The sequence below is a fragment of the Cnephaeus nilssonii genome (genome assembly GCF_951640355.1).
Source record: "Cnephaeus nilssonii genome assembly, chromosome: 13".
In the NCBI taxonomy this organism is placed as follows: Eukaryota; Metazoa; Chordata; class Mammalia; order Chiroptera; family Vespertilionidae; genus Cnephaeus; species Cnephaeus nilssonii.
This window is the reverse complement of record NC_137084.1, coordinates 14,305,998-14,318,070: the sequence shown is the minus strand read 5'-3', so window position 1 is coordinate 14,318,070 and position 12,073 is coordinate 14,305,998. Positions and strand designations below refer to the sequence as shown.

General features: G+C 41.2%; 1 protein-coding gene across 1 annotated transcript; it reads right to left on the bottom strand.

Moving 5' to 3' along the window:
* Positions 1–7,684: 7,684 nt before the first annotated feature.
* On the bottom strand, positions 7,685–8,612 carry LOC307109639 (small ribosomal subunit protein uS5-like). The gene has a single exon (XM_079788460.1). It carries the CDS (start codon positions 8,603–8,605, stop codon positions 7,724–7,726), a length of 882 nt encoding a protein of 293 aa, XP_079644586.1. The 5' UTR covers positions 8,606–8,612; the 3' UTR covers positions 7,685–7,723.
* Positions 8,613–12,073: the final 3,461 nt, after the last annotated feature.

Genomic DNA, 12,073 nt, shown 5'->3' with positions numbered 1-12,073 from the left:
TGTTGTTATCCACCAGCTCCAAGTCACCTTCACTGACTGAGTCGAAGAAGCCTCTCTAGATAAGAGGGGGATCTAGCCCATCGATCCCAGCATACACTTTCTTCCCGGGCTGAGATCTGCCTGGGAATCAGATGTAAGTATAACCAGAAAGGGTTGTTTCCTCTTGCCAAAGAGGGAGACTGGCATTTTAACTTGCCTTGTATTATAAAATTTGTTGCAATAAGGCAATTTAATTAGCACAGCAGTTTGAAGTTTTACTAGTTACTGTATTTAAGCAATTTTCTGGCACTCCTGCTGTTTTATGAGGCTATAATTTGGCTCCCAAATGGAGTAACAATAAGGCCAAATAAAGCAAAAAAGAAGGCAGTGTGATTCCAGAGGTTAAGCTCCTGTGCAGCCCCAGGTAAGGCACCAATGAAGGAGGGCAACCGTTTCTACTGCTTCCTCCAAGGACACTCTAAGGGTTTAGTATGTTTCTTTGGGTCATTTGCTAAGAATTGCACTGTGTGGCTATGGCATCTAAAACTCAGAGAGGTTATGGGACTTGCTAGGACTTGGAATTCAGATTGGTTTGTCTCTGTATAACCAAACAAGACACACATATCAGCCATGATGCAAATGTGAGAACCATATAGGAAAAGATGGTGTCCAGCTTTTCTAGAGCAGAGGATATTGAAACCACGTGGTGTCCATGCAGGAAGGATGAGACTCGATTTTCTTGCTGTAGAGTATGTGGAACCACACAGTGTCCCTATGATAAGAGGTGGGGTCCAGTGTCCTGGGGTAGAGAATGTGGAACTACATGATGATCATGCAGGAATAGGTTCTGGGACATGTGCTTATTTGCAGGTAATACCTACTATAACAACTACTTGTTTTTATTGATCTCTTTGAGGACAGGGATCACCCACGAGCCTTTGACCACTGTGTCCTCAGTGAATGAAAATTAATACGTATCTGTTGCATGAATGGAGGGAGGTACATTGGAGCTTGTTTCAAAACTGGACAGAATGATGCAGCTCATTTATCTTCCCTTTTTTCCTCAATGTGTGTGATTTGTCACTTTTTGCTTTCTCAGAATCTAGCTCTTTCTTCCTGTTAATACCTCCATCTTCCTTCTGTGGAGTCCTCCATGGTGTTGGTAGGAGGGTTATTCCTGATATTGACTATCCCCTTTTTCTTTGGAAGCAAAGGAGGTCAGATCCCTCCTCTATGCATGTCCTAGAATAGCCATGGGCAGGCCTGTTCTCCAAGTGATGCTAGATCTAGGGACATTGAGCCCCGAGGGACCTACAGAAGGAGGGAGATTTGAAAGATGAGATTCAGCGTGGTGGCAGGTATGTCCTGTGCCCATTGAGTGACTCTTGTCGGAGAATCCTGCTGCAGAGCTATGCAGCGTTCGTGTCTCCTGTTTGGTTCTCAAGCCTGGACCACAGCACCTCTAACTGATCCAACAAATTCTTTTTCTGAAGTGTTCAGAAGTCAGTTTCTTCCACTAGCAACAAGAACTCTTACTAGTTAGTACTCTAGGATGCGTGAAGTACAGGAAGGCCATTGAATGTATCCTTCCCACTTGATGATAAGGATCACATAACTGTCCTAATTTCCTTCCACAGATTCTGGAGAAGATTTTTTTAAACTTTTGTTGAATAGACAAGGAGAGCTGGAGAATTGGTTGTCTTCTGTGTATCAGGCACCACATAAAGGCTCTGTAGTCTTATGTTAACCAATCCAGCTCAGTAAGGGATTATCTACATTTTACTGTTGGGAAAACTGAGACTCAAAGAAAGAAACTATGTTACCCAAGCTATCACAGACAGTAGATGTTAGAGCAATGTGTTCCAAACCAGGAAGCTTGTGCATGTTCCTTCCCTGTATGATTCCAGGTGCACAGTCAGCTGCTCCTCCCTCCTGTGTCCAGGACGGGGAGCTCTTAGGTCTCTTGCATATCTTGGTGTACCTTTGTAAGCTGTAATAGACTTCCTACTAGTAGAGACTCAGTAGTAGCTGACTAAGTTAGTCTTTTTCCCTTACTCTGAAATTCTTTATGATACTGCCTTGTAGTTTTTCTATGTGTGTTTTCATTCTTGGTGGTAGCTAGTAATCCCTATATAAATAAGAGATCATTTAGGATGAAAGGGGTGCTGAAGGTGTTTTGTGGAGGTGTTACTATTTCCTGGTTGAAATTTTCTTGAAGAGGAATAGGGTATCACTGGATAAGGCAGGACATTTTGATGCCAGTGTTTTAACACTTTATAACCATTGCTTTTGTGTAGGTTTTCTCCCTGAGAAATGAAGTTTTCTGACCTTTGTCAGTAATGCTTGACGAAGGCTAATGGTACTGATTTCCATCTCTAGTAAAAAGCAAATTGGGGTCTTTTTGACAACAGTAGATAATACCTATTTTATTATCCAAACAAAGAAACCTCTGAAAATTCAGCTTTTGACAGTTGTTGTAGGGCATTTGTTGCCATGAGCACCATAACTTCACGATGTTGTATTTACTTTATTTAACAAACATTTGTATAGTGTTTATTATGTGCCAGGTCCTATTTTCTGTGTGTCTGTTTACAATTATTGACTCCAGTAATCCTCTCAACAACCTTATGAGTTGGGTTCGATTATTATCCCCATTTTACTGGTACAGAGGAGGAAATCAAGGCACACAAAAAAATGAAATAACATACACCAGGTCACACATCTCATAAGTGGCAGAGCCAGAACTCACACCCATATTGTGTCTCCAGAGCTTACACTATTAACACTGGCCTTGGTTGTCTCTCTGATGTGCTAAGAAATGGATACAGCACGTATCCCCTATAGCCTTAGGGCTCTCTCTTTACAGTGTCACACCTAGGCAACCAGGTCACTGTTTTCATCTTGAGTAAGATTCTTAGTTCCTGCCTACCTGCTCTTGGTATACTGTTTTCAACATGAGTGGAAGGACAATGTAAATGAGTGACCTCAGATAATGTAAACATTCTCAAAAGCAAAATTTCATGTTCTAGTAGGATTACATAATAAGCTCCATAGAGGTAAAAATTGATAGGAAATTGGTTATGACCTAAAACAGAGTATGGAAAAATTGGTCACTATAAAAATATTTCTCTGGTTTGATTGTTGACTGGGCATGGCTGAAAGGTGAGTAAAAAAATATAATCATTGTATAGTCTTTTGAACTGCTGCAAGATGACAATAAAATGGTAAACTTAAGAAGGTTATATGTAAAATGTCTTGAGTCCAAGATGGATAGGATGCGTTTACAGTGAGATTGGTGGGACTGGAGTATATATAGGGTGTGGATTATAGGGAGAGAATGGCAAGAAATGAGGCTAAAGAGGTAGAATGAGGGAAGGTAAGTATGGGTAGGTTTTAGCTTATGGGAAATGGAAGCCTTGGAATTATGTTAAAGGGAAATGATGTAATTAAATACATATCTTAAGGCATCCCTTCAGAATTAGTGTGAGGGATTGATGACTGAGGCAGAAAACCAGTTGTTCTTTTCTTCTCTGGTTTATTTTGTGACTGCACCAGGCTTGGTCTGCCCTTAAGGACATGCTGGATGATGATGGTAAATCCTGATCAGCCTTGCCTTCCCATTCCAGAATATTCCAGGTAGTGTTATTTGGAGGAATCAGTATCTGAACAATGGTCAACTTTTACGGATGTGATAATTTTCTGCCATTATGAAGCAATGTCTATCAACCTCTGGGACTCATAGATGTGGTAAGTCCAATTTGTTTGGAAACCCAAAATGCTAGGATTCTGCCAGGGAAATAATGAAGGGTCATTTATCCCGCTGAGAGTCTCCTTAAAGGGAATCAATAACCTCATTGGAAAGAAAAATTGCATCATTTTTATGAGGCCCCTTTCCAGGTGAGTAATGCTCAGTGGGTGTTGTAACTGGCACTTAAAGACTGCTTCCTCTTGACAGCCTCTGACCACATGCTGACAGATGGACCTCTTTTCATTTAAGATGGATTATATTACTCCCACTTTCAGACGAGGAGACTGAGGTCTGCAAATTCAACTAATTTGCCCACTGTCACACAGTTAGTAAGTGGTAAGGGATTTGAACTTGGGTTTATCGACATAAAAGACCCCACACTACATGGATTCGTGTGTGTATAAGTGTGTATGTTTAAGTATCTCTGTGTGCAAATGATCAGAGAAGGTTTCAGAGAGCAAATTGTGAGTCAATACCAGACAATACTCCTAAAAGCTATCTTGCCCACTGGAAGCTGTGTTGTTTCCTAAGGCGGTGGGTTTTGGTAGGCTTGAAGGGGGTAAATAACTTGCTTTGGAATGATCATTTGAATTGTGTTCTGGAAATAATCATTGGAAGAGCCAAATATAATAAATTTCATTGGTTAAATTACAGCTTTTGAAGCAGGTTAGAATGACCAAGTCCCTCTATTAACTGTCAGCGTTGGCATATAAGAGTATTATCACTTAAATGGTGCTTATTATGTGCCAGGCATTATTCTAAGAACTTTTCATCTGTTAATTAATTATTTTAATTCTTACAACACCCTATGAGGTAGGCACTATTACTAATTATCCCCATGTTACAGGTTAGTAAATGGAGTCAAGAGAGATTTATAACTTGTCCAAGTTCACATAATTAAGTAGCAGAGATGGGATTCAAACCAGTGCAGTTTGACCCTCAAATCTAAGCTCTGTACAGCCTCTGTTTATCATTTCTCCGTCCCCACAAACCAACTCATCTAAGGGGTCCTCTTGTCCTCCCCAGAACAAGGCCCATAAAGACTGCTTACAAGTGCCTGTCTCTAAGATGACTCTTCTGCTGTTTTCTCTTTAACTAGTAAGAGATTTGCCCCATGACCCCTTAAGTCCAGGACTCCCTAGGCTCACATAATTGCTGTAGAGGGTGCCTGACACCAAGGGGGTGGACCCACCTTTCTGCCTTTTTTATTCCTTTTCACCAACCTGAGGGGTCCTGGGTTTGAGATTTAGATGATGGTATTATATTCTGAGTGGCCTATTGGCTATTCCTTTGCTTCAACTACTGTATTTAATGAGGAGTAGCTGGATGGAGGAGAAACTGTGGCTGTGGCAGAGGCATACTGTGCCCATGGGGACTGAAGCTGTACTTTCTCCACAGATCACAGTTGGAATTTGAGATGACCCTTGCATGCCTTGTTTACTGTTAGACTGTAAGTCACTTGAAGGCAGGGATGGCATCTGCCTTGCATTTGTGTGTCCCAGTCTCAAGCACAGTGCTTGGCACATAGCAGACAAATTTATAAATTACTTTTTGATCCATCAGACTTTTGTTGGTCCTTCAAAGCTCAGAACATCATTATTCTCTGTAGGTTTTCCTGATCTCTTGTACTTCTCTTTCCTCCTTGCAGAACTAATTGCCCCATTCATCTGGGTTCTTACTAGCTATGAGACTTTTGGTAAAGATACTATCCATCTCTCATAGTTGTGAACATTTTAATGAAATAATGTGTATGAAAGGCATTCTGTGAACTTTAGCAAGATATAGAAATGACAATAATAATTTTATCTATTAAATACTGACTTTCTTAAGGGAGAGGGACCATTATTTTATATTTCTGAATCTATATATCTTTGCCCAGAATAACTCTAAAAGAGACTTACAGTTGAAGGTATAAGTAATTTGATTATTTTAAGGGAAATAATGGCACAAAGACTCTGTGGTTCTAGGAGCATTTTAATGATTCCCCAGTAATCTTTCCATCAACTCATATGTAAGTGGCCTAAGAGGACTATGAAAGGTTTATCACAAAAGAAAGTGTTTCTGTTCTTGCATCGCTAAGTCAGATTAATATACACTTTTTCTTGGCTAATTCTGAAAGCTGGTTAATTTAGTGACACTAATGGTTTCTATGATAATCCTGACCTTGAGGTTCTTAGACCCCCTACTGAGGAAGGTAGAGACCTATGAAATCATTTACCACTCCAGGTGAGACCTGTAAAATTCTTGGCTATGTAATTAGGAAATTTGCATATTAATTTTCAAACTGGGGTGGGGGGGTGAGGGCTGTTGTGGGCTGCAGAAATAATGTCTAATCTGGAGGAAGTGGTCCGAAGCAGGAAGAAACGGTGTGCCTGCTTCCTTTTTATTTGAATCTTTTAGAAATTACCCTGAGATAATTCTGAAAAAAGAAAAAAAAAAGAAAAAGAAAAAAAATCCAACCTCATCCTTCATGCTTTGACCTCTTTGGCCCACAGTTAAGCAGGACACACACACCAGTTTGGTGAAATAGCCTTTATCAATAACACTGATAATGAGTACCATTATTTAGAACAACAACTGGGATCATTTAAAAGGGCTTGTGTTAACCCATGGCCTTGCTCTCAGCACGGATGGCTGGTCTTTAGAATTTTGTCTGGCGCTTCTCGTCAGAGGAAGTAGCAGGAAAAAGATTGAAGAAATGAGAATCATGCTAGCTTATTGCACAAGCCACATATCATCTCTTCAGATGTTCAACTTGGGGAAGTTTTGTAAGCAGTTTTACTTGACAGTTCTTTCAGCAAATCAGCCCCAGTTTAGCAAAGTAATATATTGAACCAGGGAGAAAATATTCTAACACTTTTGAGTGCACCTGAGGTTGTAGACCTTGGAGTCATCTTATCCCAGCTTCACTATAAGCAGAGAAGTAGGTATTAATTTTCATTCATATAATGCTGAAAAGAGTTGAAGAGACTTGTTCAACACCACACAGGTGGTGAATCAGGCTCAAAATACAGGTCCATCTCTGTTCTTTTCCACTAGATTCTGTTGGAAGCTTGGAGTTCTAGGAGCTACTGCAAGCTCCTCCTCTCTCACTAGTTCCCACCTACTGGATGTGGAAAGATGGAGAAATAGCAGAGCCATCCTACCCAGCATCTGAGGGTTTATTACTAGTGGTGGGAAAGGGGAGATGTATTATCTGTGGTAATTGCACCAGCATCAATTCAGACGACATTGAAATAATATGTGTCAGTTGAATTAGGAGTTTTTGCTCCCTGATCCTATGCACTCTCAAGCATGGGTTCAGAGTTGCCTTTCTTTCATCACTCCCCACTCCCATTACAGGGGAGCTGGAGTGTGTAAACACTGCAAGCATCTCTGCAGGCATTAGCTGTTTGTTTGGAGAATTAATTTATGTTGCTGTAAAGGAGCATTGATTTGAGTTGGGTGATTAAAGGCACTCGATAAAGAACTTGCTCAATCTATTCACCTGTGTTCCACTGATTATGGAAAGGGATATATCATATCAGTCTTTTCCCATCAAGCAACTCTTTCTTTGCCTCAGTCCCTCTTCTGTTCTGCTGCCTTAGCACTTTCAATGAACTAAGAGACAGAATCCATTCTTTCCTGGGGAGATGTGGAGAGGAGGAACAGTAGTGCACAGTGCTCTGGAAAGTGGAAATAAGAATGGTCTCACCTTTTAACTAGTTGTATAGGCTTGGAAAACAGGCTCCTTCTTCTCCTCCCTCTCTCCCATCTAATTATTTTTCTGATTCTATATCCCAAATGTATTTCAAATTGACTCTTTCCTTCCTTGCTTCCTGTCCTCATGAGCCCTTATGTATTTATGTGTTGGAAAAGGATGACAGGATCGAAGGATAATTCTTCATCCATGGCAAGTTCAGAATGGGTTTATAAGATGTTAGGGTAGTATCATAAACTTTATTATTATTATTTTTTTGCAGACTTAAATCATCACTTTATTTTTCTTGTATAAAATTATGTGGTGACCACAGCTGGAGCCTGGGTCCTCTGCACAGACACTCTGGTGTGGGTCTTTACAAGATGGTCAGTGAATTCCTGATAGGGAGACTTGGTGAACACAGTCTCCTTCCAGAGATCCGGGGTGAGATAGCTGTAGGTCTTAGAGATGGCATCAAAGGTGGCCTTGGCGAAGTTGCCCAGGGTGGCAGTGCAGCCCCTGGCCGAGGTGTAGCAGTCATCAATACCAGCCATCATCAGCAACTTCTTGGGCACAGGGGCCGAGACAATGCCCGTACCCCTGGGGGCGGGGATGAGCCGCACCAGTACAGAGCCATAGCGGCCAGTCACCTTGCAGGGAACCGTGTGGGGCTTGCCGATCTTGTTTCCCCAGTAGCCTCGCCGCAGGGGGACAATAGAGAGCTTGGCCAGGATGATGGCTCCATGGATGGCAGTGGCTACTTCCTTTGAGCACTTAAGACCCAGGCCAACATGTCCATTGTAGTCCCCAATGGCGACAAATGCCTTGAACCGGGTCCTCTGGCCAGCACGTGTCTGCTTTTGCACAGGCATGATCTTTAACACCTCATCCTTGAGGGATGCCCCCAAGAAAAAGTCAATGATCTCAGATTCCTTGATGGGCAAGGAGAATAGATAGATTTCCTCTAGGGATTTGATCTTCATGTCCTTGACCAGGCGGCCCAGCTTGGTGACAGGGATCCACTCCTTGTCCTCGGCCTTGCCTCCACGAGCTCCGCGGCCTAGGCCCCTGCCCCGACCCCGGCCGCGACCCGGGCCCCGGATGCCGCTGCCAAATCCTCCACGGAAGCCGCTGCGACCTCCTATTCCGGGGTCCCCAGGGCCTCCGGGTCCTCCCGCAGCACCGGCGTCATCTGCCATTTGGTGTTTTGTCGGAAAAGAAGCAGTATCATAAACTTTAGTGAAAGACATTATATTTTAGATCTGTGAGCCTGGGATGGAGGCTGAAGCTTACAAATTTTAAAACTCTAAGAAAAATTAAGTTTCTCACTTAAATAATCATGGAAAACATAATCAGAAGGTAAATCTTCTGGGAAGAAACTCACATAATGAATTCCAAATCCTAATAGAAATTAATGTCAGATTATAAACTATTTTGGAATAACCATGCCACTGTTCCCCTTCATTAGTGTGGATAATTAAAAGTTAACTGTGTATCATTTTCTTGATATTTATGACTATTGCTATACCAATAATGGTACAATTGGTCTATGACTAGCTGTTGTTGTTGTTGTTATTATTATTATTATTTTAGTAAGGGCACTGAGCTAATGAGTTCAGCATTAGAGGATTGAGATTTAAATGAGTCCATGAACTTTGTCTTCATAATCTCAAATGCATGCCAGGAAGGCCTAGTGAGAAAGTGTGACTGAACAAATGCAATATTCATTTCATCTACATAAATTATGTACCATTTAACATATAGTAGCAATTAAGTGTTTATACTAGTATGAAAGAGATTCAAATAACATAGAATAAGAGAAAGGAAAGATGGAGAAATAAATCAGCACTTGCATATGGTTCAGCTCCTTAGTTTCCATGCCTTTGTTCCTGGGTGTGCTCTGGTAGGAGAAATTAGGTTTGACCAGCCCCCTTTGGAGAATTTGTGAGGTGACATGTGAATCACACACTATCTTGCCTCGTGTTTCCTGCCTAAAAGGACCCAGAGTTCTTGAACTCTGCAGGGTTGAGTTTTTAGAATTTTGAACTCAGGGTTAGAAATTGAAGTTGCTTGCTTGAAAAGTAGTCTTTTAAATGAGAAAAATGTCACAAGTTGTTGGTTTGATTCAGATTAATAGGGTCATGTTTGTATTTTGAGTTGAGAAAATTAAATGCTTGAAGGTGTATATTTGTTCTTTCAGTTTTTAGCTCATTGGATAGTGTGACATTTAGGGATTGTGTGAGTGTATAATTTGACCTATTCATCTCCTATTCTCAATATGAGGCTATTGCATCTCTTCTAGTTTGGCCTGCTATTAATTTATGGCACAGAAAGATGTCATATGCTACTACTGTGATATTTTCCTCTATCGTATTTGCTCCTGTGGCTTTTCTCTATCTACCTAGCACATATCCCCAGTAACCTTGAGAAGGTTTGGGTTCTTTGGTCACTGGAAATAAAATTAATTCATAGCAGCCATCATGGTCCAGCTGCTATACAAGATACTAAGGATGGGAGACCACTGTCTTTTGCCTTCAAGAAGTTTGAAGATTGGTGGGGAAAACAGACAAGGATATCACAATACAAAGTAGTATCTGGCTTGGCAGAGGCCAGCACCGGATGCAAGGGAGCCCTTGGGTTGGCACTGAACCCAGGCTTGGTGGGCAAGGGAGAAGCTCTGGATGGGGTAAGGGGGTCTTATGGAGGAGTGACAGCTTCCTCTGTGGGCCGAAGGTGTGTAGGAATTAGCCACGGGGCCTTGGAGAATGAGGAGAAGAGTGTTCCAGTGAGAGGGTCCACTGAAGGGGCTCAGTCAGAGGAGGCTCCTAATTAGATTTATATTTTAGAAAACTCACTCTGGCTACAATCTGAAGAATGAATCAGAGGCATAATATTGTGCAAACAGGAGCAGTTACAAGACTGTTGTGGGGACAAGGCATCTAAACTAAGATCATGTCAGTGAGGAAGAAGCATACAGGTTTGAGTGGTGTTTAGAAATCATAATCAACACTAAATCTCTATTTAAATAAAAATAGCTGACACTATTTACCAAGTGGCTGTTATATGCTGGGCCCTGTTTCAAGTGCTTTCTGGGTAGTGATGTGTTTGTCACTCACAGCAATCACATGAAGAGCAGACGAGGACACTGAAGGGCCTGTGAAGTGGAAAAGCTGGAACTCAGATGGGGCTATTGGATCCAGAATTTGAAGTATAAGCACTAACCATATTACCAGGTTTGGAGCTAAAAACATGTCTGGAAAGGCAGAGGGGGAAGCCACACCTTCCCGATGCTGCCTCTGGGACCTTGTGCCCAAGTTTGCCTTGATCCGTTAGCAAGCCCAGCCCTCTTCTTCCTGGGTCAGATAAAAAGAACAAGCAAGAGTAAGATGATGAGGCAAAGAAAAAAGGAAATAGAAGATTGTCATTAGAGGAAAGAATACTGACTGTGATGAGATATGGAGGAGGTCAAAGATGTGGCCAAACTGAGGTGAAGGCATCCCATTGCAATTGAGACGTTAGCCACATGGGAAGATAACTTGTTCTCAAAGAACAAATTCTATTATTTACAAGGCAGGAAATGAGTGTGATCCACTTTATATATATATATGTTGCATTTGCTCCTGTGGCTCTTCTCTATCTACCTAGCGCATCTCCCCAGTAACCTTGAGAAGGTTTGGTTTCTTTGGCCACTGAAAATGAAATTAATTTATAACAGTCATCATGGTCCAGTTGCTATACAAGATACTAAGGATGGGAGACCATTGTCATTTGCCTTTAAAGATTGGTGGGGAAAACAGAAAAGGATATCACAATACAAAGTAGTATCTGGCTTGGCAGAGGCCAGCACCGGATGCAAGGAAGCCCTTGGGTTGGCACTGAACCCAGGCTTGGTGGGCAAAGGAATATAATATATATATATTGCCTTCAGTAAAATAATAAACTGAACATTTTAGAAAAAGGATAAACAAAAAAAAAAAAGAAAAACAATGCATTTACAGTTCAGAGATAATTTTGTTTATCCTTTTTCTAAAATGTTCAGTTTATTATTTTACTAAAGGCAAAATAATCCAAAAACTGGCTGAAGTCAGTTTGTGGGAAAGGAAGACTGAGGCAGCCACTGAAGTCATAGGGACAGAAAAAAGAGTGTCCTGGGGGTGAACAGCTGACATCACTGAGGTTGGAAAGAGGGTGGTATAATGAAATGACATGAGATTCAAGAGAGAGAGGAGAGTGAAGGTCCAGAAGCAAGTTATGGAGAATGACTGGTCCAATTCGGCCCTGTGCAGCTGGGAAATGACAGGGATTTCAAGGGTTATGGCATCATCTGGGGAGAGACCATTTTTGTTTGTTTTTCTTTTTTTTAGTTCTTTTTTGAATGCTAAAAATCTATAACACGAAATTTACCATCTTAACCATTTTTACTATACAATTTAGTAGTATTGAGTATATTTACATTGTTCTGTAATAGGTTTCTAAAATTTCTTCATCTTGCAAAACTGAAGCTCTATACCTATTAAACACGAATTTCACCTCCCCTCAGTCCCCACCTTGGCAACCACCTTTTTAGTTTCTGTTTCTATGATTTTGAGAACTTTAGTTACTTCGTATGAGTGGAATCATAAAGTGTTCTTTTGTGGCTGGCTTATTTTGCTTATCATAATGTCCTC

What these genes read in the sequence shown, in the direction of transcription:
- LOC307109639 (XM_079788460.1), bottom strand. Translation starts at nt 8,605, where the DNA reads ATGGCAGATGACGCCGGTGCTGCGGGAGGACCCGGAGGCCCTGGGGAC.